Genomic DNA, 12,865 nt, shown 5'->3' with positions numbered 1-12,865 from the left:
CAAAACAGGCTCCCCCCATTGTCCTGGGGAGAGGGGGCTCCCCAGCACCTCCCACACACCCTGCCCCCCCCCCCACAGCTTCCTCTTCGCACCTGGTTCTTCTTGATGAACTGCTGGACCGTTTGCAAGTTGCTCCCGTGATCCTTCAACGTGGCCAAGGGCAGCCGGTCCTGCACCCAGATCTATAAGCGGGTGGGGGAGAAAAACAAAAGTGCCCCCCCCCCGGTGAGTACAATTCCTGATGGGCATCATCGAGGTCAACAGAGGTGGAAGAGGCACAGCCCCCCTTGGCATTGGAGCCAAAGCACAGGTGGAAAAGGGTCCCATCACATTTGGGGGGACTCATTGCTTCCCCCCAGAGACGCCTTACTGCCAACGGCTCTATTTCCAGAAGAGAACTTGGCTGCCTTCCTCTCCCTGCTGCTTGGCATGCAAGCTGAGGAAGAGCCCTGTGCAGCCTGAAAGCTTGCTTCTGTGGGATGTAATCCACTGAGAGCAGTCAAGTACAACATTCCTTGCAATGCTAGAGAAGACGTGTGGGGGTCCAGCCAGTCGAAAACTTCCTGTTTCCACAGTTTAACAAAGAAGGACTTTCTTTTATCTGCGCTGAATCTTCCAGCATTCAGCTTATCGAGTTCTAGCATCCTGAGAGAGAGAGAGAGAGAAGCTTCTTGCTATCCACTTTCTCATTGCCCTAGGACAGGCATCCCCAAACTCGGCCCTCGAGATGTTTTGGGACTACAACTCCCATCATCCCTAGCTAACAGAGCCAGTGGTCAGGGATGATGGGAGTTGTAGTCCCAAAAACACCTGGATGGCCAAGTTTGGGGGTACCTGCACTAGGAGGAAAGGGAGTACAAAAATGTCTTTATTAGCATGAATTTGCACCGAATAATAGTTGTTCTTGTGCTCAGTTTCTGCCTACAAGCATCCCGGGGCCATCTGTGAGAACAGGATGGTGGACTAGATGGGCCCTTCGCCTAATCCTGCAGGCTTTTACCATGTCCTTAGTTCCAGATGTGTGCGAATATGGCTGTGGCCACCTGCTGTTAGGGTAGGGTACTCAGCACATGCTCAGAGATGGTCTCTTCTCCAGCCGTTGAAAAAAATGGACAGCACATCGACTTAGGATTCAAGCAAGCGTGTGTGAGAGAGACCAGGCACATCAAACCCCACATTTCTAGGGACTCAGAAACTGCCCTTGAGGATTATGACATCCTAACTAGGCACCCCCAAATTACAAAAAGTCAAGTTTCTGGTTCTCAGGATTTCCTGGCGTTGCTCTTTCAAGCACCTTTGCCAGGTCTGAGTCATTGATCTAGCTGCAGCGCTTGGGCTGTAGCCTACAAAGAGTAAACTTAATGAGCAGGACAAACGTTGTTCTGTTATTTATTTATTTATTTATTGCATCCCTAGCCCGCCTTTTTCTCCAAGACGGCGTACATGGTTCTTCCCCTCCTCAGTTAATCCACGCAACAACCCTACAAGTAAGGTGATGTTGAGAGGCAGCGACCGGGGATAGCTCATATTAAAAAAAAAAAACCTGCTGTGAAAATGCTTTTAAAAAACGTTTTGAAATATATATGGAATTTGCCATTAGCTTACCAGCGCCATCTAGTGTCACATTTGTAGAATGCACTTAAAACGTTATATTTGCAGCAGTATAGCTGAGTCCCAAATCTCAGGGTCCTGAGTTTGAGCCCCACGTTGGGCAAAAGATTCTTTCATTGCAGGGGGTTCAAGTAGATGACCCACGTGGACCCTATGATTCTGTGATTCTGGCTCAAGGTGACATCCAATGACAGCTTCGTGGCCACAATTCTGGGGGGGTGGAGGGACTTGAATCTTGCTCTCCCCCAGGCCCTAGTCCAACTCTCTAACTGCTGTACCACACCACACACTCTTAGAAATGAGTTGGCGAAAACCCACCAACAGTATGCTCAGTATACACACACACACACACATGCATATACACATATACATATATACACACACACACATATATAGAAAAGCTAAAGGAAAGGGGTGGGTGAGTGACGGGGGGCGGGTGTCCTCTTTGCTGAAACAAAGCAGCATTCAACCCCCTCCCCTTCTTCTGCCACTTTTGGGGGTTTCTATTAGTGGTACTCAGCTGTTCCCCTAGGGAGGCCAAATATGGCCACAGCTCATCACGAAGCAAAAAATAAAAAATACAAGGACGCCTCTCCCAGGTCTTCTCCCCAGCACTGCCACCACCGCAAGGCAGTGCCAGGGCAATGGAGGGGGGGGGGGTTATTCTGGACCCAATTGGAGCAAGCCCTAGAAAGCCACAGGTCCCCCCGCCCCACCTCCCGGCCAGCTGGCAGGGAGGACGACTATAAAGGGCCGAGGGGCAGGGAGGAGAAGGAGAAGGCTTTCGTAGGCAGCGCCGAGGTCCGCTCAGGGTGCCCCCCGGGTCTGCTTCGTGCCAGCCAGGTCCTCTCGGCGCGCTCTCCATTCCTACTCGCACGGACAGCTCTCCCCGACTGCCGCCATGGAAGCCATCAAGAAGAAGATGCAGATGCTCAAACTGGACAAGGAGAACGCCCTGGACCGGGCGGAGCAGGCCGAGGCAGAGCAAAAGCAGGCGGAAGAGAGGAGCAAGCAGGTGGGCAGCCGCTGGGCTCGGCTGTGTGTGCTGGGGGGCGGGGAGGAGCTTTGTGGTAGGGTCCTGGATTCGAATTCTGACTTAGCTCATCACGGATGCCCTCAAGTCAACTGGCCTGGTTTCTGTTTCCCCCAGGCATAGTTCAGGCATAGCCAAACTTGGCCCTCCAGATGTTTTGGGACTACAACTCCCATCATCCCTGACCGCTGATCCTGTTAGCTAGGGATGGTGGGAGTTGTAGTCCCAAAACAGCTGGCGGGCCAATTTTGGGCATGCTGGCTCTAGATGATCCTTGTGGTCCCTTCTGTGATTCGATGGTGTCTGGCGCTGATGGGAACTGGAGTCCAGAAACATCTGGAGTGATACGGCTATATCCCGGCTTTATATCTCTGGAGGTGCATTTCACATGTGGTCCCTGATGGGTTGGAACAGGGCTGGCTTGCAAGTGGGGATCCTGCAGCCCTCCAGATGTTGAGGAACTACGAATCCCATCATCCCTGGCCACCGCAGCTGATAGACCCTGGCATCCAACAACACCAGTTTTTGCTTCGGCTTCAAAAAAATAAAATTGAAAAATTAAAAATTGGGCTGTTCTCCCTTTTCAAACTAGGGACGCGGGTGGCGCTGTGGGTAAAACCTCAGTGCCTAGGACTTGCCGATCGCATGGTCGGCGGTTCGAATCCCCGCGGCGGGGTGAGCTCCCGTTGTTTGGTCCCAGCTCCTGCCCACCTAGCAGTTCGAAAGCACCCCCAAGTGCAAGTAGATGAATAGGTACCGCTTTATAGCGGGAAGGTAAACGCCGTTTCCGTGTGCTGCGCTGGTTCGCCAGAGCAGCTTCGTCACGCTGGCCATGTGACCCGGAAGTGTCTGCAGACAGCGCTGGCTCCCGGCCTCTAGAGCGAGATGAGCACGCAACCCCAGAGTCGGACACGACTGGCCCATACGGGCAGGGGTACCTTTACCTTTACTTTTACCATTTTCAAAGCAGCAATTTCTTATTTGGTTTTCATAAATATGGGATCAATGGAAAGTGGGACCTAAAAATTTGGGGTTTCTGTTGAAAAGACAACTCACACAGAGAAATGAATAGTCTTAAGTGAGGTCATGGCCATTTATATCAATGGGTCCAGTCTGAGTAGGGCTGTCACTGGCTACATACAGGCTACAGTTTCTGCCTGAGACTGGACCACAAGGTCCTATTGACAACTAAGCCTCCAGCATTCCTTTTAAATTGCAGAGTTCCATCCCGGATCATGTGAACTAACTGCTGCAGAGGAGCCCCTGAGCATGTGCAGAGTGCTTGTCCATCTAATGTTTGCCTGAGGTCCCCTTCCCTTAATTCCAGGTTGGCTCTGATGGTGGTTACCCACCGGCAAGAGAAATGCACTCTGCATATGTTCAGAGGGCCTTTCCCCTCAAGTTAGCACAACTCAGAGCTCACCTCCCTGTGGGTGTCAGATGGATCTGCCGCTGTGTGCCCACAACTTGATCAGCAGCATGGGGAAAATGCACTCTGTGTATGCTCAGAGATCTGGCCGACCGTCCACTGAAAAGACCCCCAAAGCCAAATTCCTGAACTGAAAATAGTTGCAGGGAGTCCTCATCGCTCAGCAGCACAGGAAGAGGCCTCTGCGCACGTATATTATTTATTTATTGCATTCAATAACAGGGACCAGGAATTTTGTTCGGACTGCCTTTTTTTTGAGGCCAAAAGGGCTTTATACTATTTTTTGATTTTGAAATAAGATGGAGGTAAGTAGTTTAATCCAGCGTTTCTATAGGCCAAATAAGCGTTCCTTAAGCGTCCCTCCCAGGACAGACTTTGCTCGTGTGCTCAAGACATCGATTCCATAAATCATATTTTGTTGCATTGTGCAAAATATGAGCAGGCCAGGGCTGAACTGATACTACCCTTGCTGGTACCTTTCCCGGGACAATCAGAGGCTCACTATGTCAGGTTCCTACTGGAAGACCGGACAAAAGCTAGAACGTTAGCAGTGGCAAAGTTTTTATCGGTGGTTGCAAGAACAAATGAGCCCTATATTCTAAACAAAATACTTGATTAACCTGGAGGTAGGCTGTATGAATTGTGTATTGATTTGTAATGATTTGTTGGGTCTCTGGGCTGTAATAAAGATTGATTGATTATTTCTTGCATTTATATATCCCACCTGTTTCTCCAAGGACCTCAAGGTTGTGTAAATGGTTATTGCCTTCCACATTTAACAATAACCCTGCGAGGTAGGTGAGGCTGAGAGGCAGTGAGTTGCAATGGTTAACCCCCAGCACAGACTAAACCTTCGCACTCACCTCTCCCCACCTGCGTTGGTGGGTTTTTTGATGAGTTTATAGGAACAGAGAAAGAAGGTGAGGATGATGGAGGGCAGAAAGAATCTGGGACCGGCTTGGCTCCTTTCTCCAGAGAGTTCCAGTTTCACATTCCTTATGCTTGACAAAGTCTTGGCAAACAAAGGAAGGAAGGACTGGGTGGGTGGGTGGGTGGCGCTGCTGCCTGCCCGCCCCGTGATCAGGATGGCTTCAGGGTGACCAAACAGCTGACAATAGGGGAGATAAAGGGGGCATGTGAAGATGGGCGTATTGTATTCTGCGTTTCCAGACAGGACTGAGATTCGGCAGCTAAAAAAGCCAATGCAATTCTGGGCTGCATCAATAGGAGTATAGCATCTAGATCAAGGGAAGTAATAGTGCCACTGTATTCTGTTCTGGTCAGACCTCACCTGGAGTACTGTGTCCAGTTTTGGGCACCACAGTTCAAGAAGGACACTGACAAACTGGAACGTGTCCAGAGGAGGGCAACCAAAATGGTCAAAGGCCTGGAAACGATGCCTTATGAGGAACGGCTAAGGGAGCTGGGCATGTTTAGCCTGGAGAAGAGGAGGTTAAGGGGTGATATGATAGCCATGTTCAAATATATAAAAGGATGTCACATAGAGGAGGGAGAAAGGTTGTTTTCTGCTGCTCCAGAGAAGTGGACACGGAGCAATGGATCCAAACTACAAGAAAGAAGATTCCACCTAAACATTAGGAAGAACTTCCTGACAGTAAGAGCTGTTTGACAGTGGAATTTGCTGCCAAGGAGTGTGGTGGAGTCTCCTTCTTTGGAGGTCTTTAAGCAGAGGCTTGACAACCATATGTCAGGAGTGCTCTGATGGTGTTTCCTGCTTGGCAGGGGGTTGGACTCGATGGCCCTTGTGGTCTCTTCCAACTCTTTGATTCTATGATTCCCCATCACACACACCAGGGAGCTGGGTCAGAATAGAAGAGCGTCCTGGGGTGTGTGTGTCAAACCAAAGCATCCTGCACCCCCCTCTCCTACACATCTGCCACACATCAGAAAAGCCTCCAGAAAGCCCACAAGCGGGGCATGAGAGCAACAGCGCCTCCAGGGGGCTTGCTCTCAGAATCGAGGATGCAAAGGTAGACTGCCACTATAGGTGGAGGTTTTGCGTTGCATCCCAGACTACTCCAGCTCAGGTTAGAACCATTGAAGTTAGTGGTTCTTTCCTTCCACTCTGCCACTGCCCCCCCCCCCTCTGCAAAACCATCTCTCTCTCACAGCTCATACCTCAGTCGGCAGAGCATAGGGCTCTTAATCTCAGGGTTGTGTGGGTTCGAGACCCACATTGGGCAAAAGATTCTTGCATCTCCCTGAGTCATTTTCTTTTCATCCAGGCTTCATTCTCTGAGATGTGCAAGCTAACCCCTTGGAAGGGAAGGGAATAACGTGGTGCTGAGCTTAGAAAATACAGAAAGACAAATACAGTGGTACCTCGGGTTAAGTACTTAATTCGTTCCGGAGGTCTGTTCTTAACCTGAAACTGTTCTTAACCTGAAGCACCACTTTAGCTAATGGGGCCTCCCGCTGCCACCGGAGCACGATTTCTGTTCTCATCCTGAAGCAAAGTTCTTAACCTGAAGCACTATTTCTGGGTTAGTGGGGTATGTAACCTGAAGCGTATGTAACCTGAAGCGTATGTAACCCGAGGTACCACAGTATGACCGTCTTAGGGCCTGGATCCCCTATTCCAACCCTACCGCTAGCAAAATACTTTTATTTTATTTTCTCAATTAGAAAACTGTAATATGTAATATCCTGCGGGGGGGGGGGGGGTTTGGACTAGATGACCCCTCCAAATCTGCCATTCTGTGATTCTGCTATTCTTTCTCCCTGTCCCACCCCCTTTTTCTTCCATGTTTTCACCTCCTTGCCATCCTCTTGCAACGAGACCCCGGTGGCCACATCCACCGGGCCCAAAAGCTTCCCCATCTCCAATTCTGGCATTACAAGATAGAGTGCCTCTGGACATGGAGGTTCTCTCTTAGCCACACGGGTGAATCGCCACCGGTTACACATCCACAAATCTGCCTACTTTTTTTAAAAAATGGCCTGTAAATATTCAGGTCATACACAAACCATATGTTTAAAAGCACTCTTATAATACTTGACCATAGCTGTCAACCTTCCCTTTTTTGCGGGAAATTCCCTTATTCCTGCGCTGTTTACCGCTGTTTCCCGCTGCTATCCCGGGTTGTTAGATATCCCATAGACTGTCCCCGGGACAGGTGAGGTTGCAGATCCCTTACAGTGGTACCTCAGGTTAAGTAATTAATTCGTTCCGGAGGTCCGTTCTTAACCTGACATTGTTCTTAACCTGAAGCACCACTTTAGCTAATGGGGCCTCCTGCTGCTGCCGCACCGCCGGAGCACGATTTCTGTTCTCATCCTGAAGCAAAGTTCTTAACCTGAAGCACTATTTCTGGGTTAGCGGAGTCTGTAACCTGAAGCATATGTAACCTGAAGGGTATGTAACCCAAGGTACCACTGTATTTTCAAATCTGAAAGTTGACAGCTATGTACTTGACGAGCTGTGGCTCCCCCCCCAACCCAAGAATCCTGGGAACCAGTGGCGTAGCGTGGGTTGTCAGCACCCGGGGCAAGGCAAGTAATTTGCGCCCCCTAACCCGTGGATTTTAGTAGGGGCAGAGAGCTGCGAGCGCCCCCCCCCAGATGTTGCACCCGGTGCGGCCGGCCCCCCCTGCACCCCCCACGCTACGCCACTGCTGGGAACTGTAGTTTGTTAAGGGAGCTGAGAGGGGTTAGGAGACCCTTAACAATCTACAGTTCTTTGAAGGAAGCCATTGACCTTTAAAGCAGAATACGAGCTCTTTCAATGTGTGCTGCGTATGCGACTAGGTTGCTCAAGCCGGTTTGCGATGCAGCTGGCTCTGCTATCGGGCAGTCCCATGCAAACGTCTGTTAAAATAAGGACTTGTGTTCCTACACGCCCAGGTTAGACTGGATATGAAATGGGGGGAAGAAAAGGGTTTTGTCGGGAGGAGGAATGTCTAGGACGCCGGAGATTGCGTGTTGTTTTGACCTTGCCTGGAGGCAGGGCAGAAGAGATCGAGTCATGTTTCGTGTCTGTTCAGGCTGGAAGAGCAAAGGGAATTTAGAGATGGGGAATCTCTCTATCTGCGCTTTGAGAAGCCTCTCATGGTATCCTTGTAAGGCGATGAGGAACTATGGCGGGGAGGCGGAGGTAGAGAGGGAGAGAGGAACACCCGAATCAGTCGCATAAACTGGACATTATTGTATAAAGTCCCTTCCACTCTGTTTGGCCGCAGAACCCTCTGAAAGGAACACAGTGCTGGACATTTAAAGTGTGGTGTAGTGGTTAGAGGGTCGGACCGGAACCTGGGAGAGACCAGGGTTCCAATACCCCATTTGGCCAGTATATCTGAAGGAGCGTCTCCACCCCCATCGTTCTGCCCGGACACTGAGGTCCAGCGCCGAGGGCCTTCTGGCGGTTCCCTCACTGCGAGAAACCAAGTTACAGGGAGCCAGGCAGAGGGCCTTCTCGGTGGTGGCACCTGCCCTGTGGAACACCCTCCCACCAGATGTCAAAGACAACAACAACTACCAGACTTTGGGACGACATCTGAAGTCTAGGGAAGCTTTTAATGTTTGATGCATTACTGCATTTTAATATTGTGTTGCAAGCCGCCCAGAGTGGCTGGGGAAACCCAGCCAGATGGGTGGGGTATAAATAATAATAATATATTATTATTATTATTAGCCGTGGAGCACGCTGGTTGTGAGCTCGGGCCTAGTTGCTTGCTTGCAGCCTGACCCACTTTGCAGGGTTGTTGTGGGGGTTGGCTGAGGGGGAGCAGTACCAAGTGTGCCACCTCAAGCTTCTTGTAGGGAAATGTGGGGCAGAAATGAGGTGAATCAACAGGTAAGTAAATAACTGGTAAGCAAAGCAGTATTGCACTACAGTGGTACCTCGGCTTCAGGTTACAGACTCTGCTCACCCAGAAAAAGTGCTTCAGGTTAAGAACTTTGCTTCAGGATGAGAACAGAAATCGTGCTCTGGCGGCGCAGCAGCAGCAGGAGGCCCCATTAGCTAAAGTGGTGCTTCAGGTTAAGAGCAGTTTCAGGTTAAGAATGGACCTCCAGAACGAATTAAGTACTTAACCCAAGGTACTACTGTACAGTAAGCACACAACAAACACACATTCAACTTGCACGCGTTCAGTTTTACGTGCATGGAAGACAAACCGTTTTTTAATTTTAATTTTTAAAAGGGTCAGAAAGCGGGCAGGCACCCGGGGGAAAGAAGACTTTGGCAATCTTACCCGCCATTAATCTCAATTTGTTCTGACTATATGCGATTTTGGCTTTGGGCACAATTCCCAGGACGTAACTCCCGGGTGAATTGCGGGCTTGCTGTGCCTTAAACAGCCCAAGAACTGTAGTTTGCTAAGGGCGCTGAGAGTTGTGAGGGGATGCCCTATTCCCCTCCCAGATCTACAATTCCCAGAGTTCCTTGGGAAGAGGGCTTGGTTGTTAAATTGTAGCTCTGGGATGGGAATGAGTCTCCTAACAACTCTCAGCGCCCTTAACAGACATGGCTCCCTCCCTGCAAAGGATCCTGGGAATGGTCATTTACTGAGGGAACTCTGGGAATTGTAGTTCTCTGATGAGCCTTCTGCTAACAACTCTCAGTACCCCGGGATGCTTTGGGGGGAAGCCATGACGCTGAGTCGCTGACTGGTCTATCTAGCTCAGTACTGCATGCACTGACCGGCAGCCTCAAGGGCTTCAGCTAATAAGCCTTCTCAGTAAGTGTCGATTGAACCCAGGACCCTTGCATTGGGGATATGTACACATTTGCCATTTTAAAACTCAGCTTAGGTCATCCCTCACCCTCCCCGGTCAATTTGGATCGGAGCTGATTTGGCAGGGAAAGCATCCAAAAACAGCTTTTTCTTAGAAACGACAGGATAGATACGGGATGGGTGTGGATTCTGTGGCTAAAATAATATGAACAGTACACACCACGGGAGGGAGTGTGCTGGCTGCAAGAGTAAATGGGAGCAATAATAATAATAATAATAATAATAATAATAATAATAATAATAATAATTTATATCCCACCCATCTGGCTAGGTTTTCTCAGCCACTCTGGGCAGCTCCCAACAGAATATTAAAAACACAATAAAACACATCCTACACACACTTTCTTTGAATCTAGCTTAGATGTCTTCCGAAGGTTGCCAGCTGATCAGAAAAGAATTAGCCTGGCCAGCTGCTGTGCCTCCACAGGAGTCCTGATCTGCAGAAATCATAGAATCATAGAACTGTAGGGCTGGAAGTGACCCCTAAGGGACATCTAGTCCAACCCCTCGCAATACAAGAATCACAGCTAAATCAATTAGCTTCTGCTGTTGTGCCTGACATGGAAATGCAGATAAACTTAATTCTGGGGAGAAACGAGAAACCAAACGGGACAGATTTGGCCCTTCTTACTCAGCGTTCAAGGTTCTAGGCCTCAAGAAGGACTACGGACGTATGGTAAACGCTACCTCCCCTTTCATTTTGCAGCTGGAAGATGAATTAGCCGCCATGCAGAAGAAGCTGAAGGGGACGGAGGACGAGCTGGACAAATATTCAGAGGCTCTCAAAGATGCGCAGGAGAAGCTGGAGCTGGCGGAGAAGAAGGCTGCTGACGTATGTATGGGTCTGGGGTGGAGGGACGCCCCTCTCTGAATTTGTGCTCCCTAAGCAGGACTGTTTTTTCACCCAGTACTTTCGCAGGGCCAAACCACGTGGCTGGAATGGCTGTGGGTCCTGCTGGGCAAAGGGCAGTCCCCTGTTTCAACCATAACTGTCAACTGTCCCTTATTTGGCGGGAAACTCCCTTATCCCAGCACCGTGTCCCGCTGCTGTCCCTTATTGATGATGTCTCTTAAATTTCCCAGGTATCAAAGGCAGCAGCTCCTCTCCCTCCCTCCCTGCTGGCCAGGGAGGAGGGAGGCTCCAACTGTGTTGCTTGGCTGCGTTGCTCACCCAATAAGGAGTCTAAGGACGACTGGGGGGTGGAGCTTGCATGCCTTGTGCCGATCAAATCGGCTGCGTTGCCTGGGGACTCGCCTTTGCTCAGCGCTTCCCAGCGGAGAGGTGACGGTGGTTTTCCTTGCTGCATCCCCTTTGCCGGGTTGCTGCGCTGTGGGAACCACCGCTTGAGGCTTCGTTTGGCTGCTGGCTGGGCTTTCTGCCTTTGGCTCGGAGGGGCTCAGAAGATGAACATACCTGTGCTGGGAAAATCCCTTATTTTGGCAGCTGATCCCTTATTTTCGAGGCTGCTGGTCCCTTATTTTCAAATCTGTCAGTTGACAGCTGTGGTTTCAACAGAGGCTGAGCCACTGGGGCGAATGGGGCACTGCCCCATAAACCTTGCTCTGCCTTTGGCCTGCCCCTCTCTTACTTGCAAGGGGGAGGGGGAGGTGGTCCTGTCTGACATTTTTCTCCTTTTTCTTAGTCTCAGGGTTGCTCCTTCCAGAGCTCCACAGGGAGGAGAAGGATGGGGGCAAAGTTAGAATTAGTGGGCTCTGCCTGTCATTGGCTCTGGCGCCACCTAGTGTCAGGCTCCCCGACTCCTGCCCTATCAGCTCCAATGGGCACCAACTTTGCCTGTTCTTGATTTTGAAGAGCTGCCTGGCCCCAAATTGGGATGAACGCTAAAGGACCTTAAGAAAGGAGGGCAGGGGAGACCCTTCTTATGTCCTTTATGTTAGGGGGAAATTGATTTGGGGAAAATGTCTGTATTATAGGAAATTGCTCACAAAAATGTATATTTTAAGAGAAATGCGCATTCAAATGCTGGTTTTTCTTTTTTTAAAATTGCTAACTGACCTGGAAATGTGGAGAAACAGACATAAGATATGCAAAATGAGAAATGGAGAAGAACCAAAATAGATAGGTTTGCCCATCTCCACCCTGAGGACAAATCGACCCGGAAGCCACACAGTGCCAGGGTGTGAAATGAGCTGGCAAGGAGATTGACCCCCCCCCCCCATTTCCCGGCCTCTTGACAGGAAAGGCAGAAAGTGTGGGGAGCGGAAAGCGAAGGAAAAGGAAACACTCGGGTTCTGAAAATAACCTTATCTTTTCCAGCAAACGTTGCGGTTAGGCTCACCAAACCGCTGCTGACTTTTGCACAACGCCAGGAGCTACCCGGAGAACCAACTGTCCCCCGGCTGGGTCTTTCCCCAGCAATGTCTAGGCTTAAAAACTCAAACACAGCTCCACGGTTGCCCACAGTGCTTAACTTACCATCTAACACCGGGAACGCTATTAGTATCATCAACAGCTGCTCGCCTGTGGCGACCAACGAGAGAATTCAGGTGAACAAGCAGGCAGGTGTTTGCCAAAGAGAGTCTCCTTCGCTTTCTTTTAGAGCAGGGGGTGGGGAATCTCATCTGTGGCCCTTCAGGCTACTCCATCTGGCCCTTGGGAAACTCCCCAAACCATAGCGCCCTCACGAGCCCAGCTCTGAATGTTTTGGCCCGGGTGGAGCGTGTCCTTGAACTCTGGTAGTGCTCCTGATTGCCCGGTTGGACAGAGGCATGCAGGTGTATATGAACCTCTGAGCTCTGCATGGTTGAAACATATGGAGTCTGTTGTACAAAGTCATATCCATTGATCTTTGAGGAGTCCAGCAACGTCTGGAGGGCACAAGGTCGGGGATGCTTCTTTCCCATTTTCTCATAATCTCTGTCCTAAACTAATGGGAAGGCATGCTCAGCAGTAGAGCTTTTGCCTTGCATGCAAAAGGTCGCAGGATCAATCCCTGTCATGCTCCAGAGAAGCGGACACGGAGCAATGGATCCAAACTACAAGAAAGAAGATTCCACCTAAACATTAGGAAGAAC

The 12,865-nt window shown here is 50.1% G+C and overlaps 1 protein-coding gene across 8 annotated transcripts in view; it reads left to right on the top strand.

Annotated features, from left to right (window-relative positions):
- Positions 1–2,377: 2,377 nt before the first annotated feature.
- The window catches only part of TPM3 (tropomyosin 3), a gene marked incomplete at its 3' end in the record, with an annotated part of 76,426 nt that continues 65,938 nt past the window's right edge, over positions 2,378–12,865 (top strand). For 3 of the 8 annotated variants that reach the window (XR_014505775.1, XR_014505776.1, XM_083416792.1), the window contains exons 1-2: positions 2,378–2,626; positions 10,536–10,661. Coding sequence is in view for 4 of the 8 variants with exons in the window: in XM_083416792.1 (XP_083272918.1) it covers positions 2,513–2,626; positions 10,536–10,661 (240 nt within the window). The remainder of the gene's footprint in view (positions 2,627–10,535; positions 10,662–12,865) is intronic. The other 5 variants (XR_014505777.1, XM_083416791.1, XR_014505778.1 and 2 more) reach the window with 3 other exon arrangements.

This window comes from Podarcis tiliguerta (genome assembly GCF_965153285.1).
Source record: "Podarcis tiliguerta genome assembly, chromosome: 16".
Classification (NCBI taxonomy): Eukaryota; Metazoa; Chordata; class Lepidosauria; order Squamata; family Lacertidae; genus Podarcis; species Podarcis tiliguerta.
The sequence above is the reverse complement of the archived record's forward strand: the minus strand, read 5'-3'. Positions and strand labels throughout refer to the sequence as shown.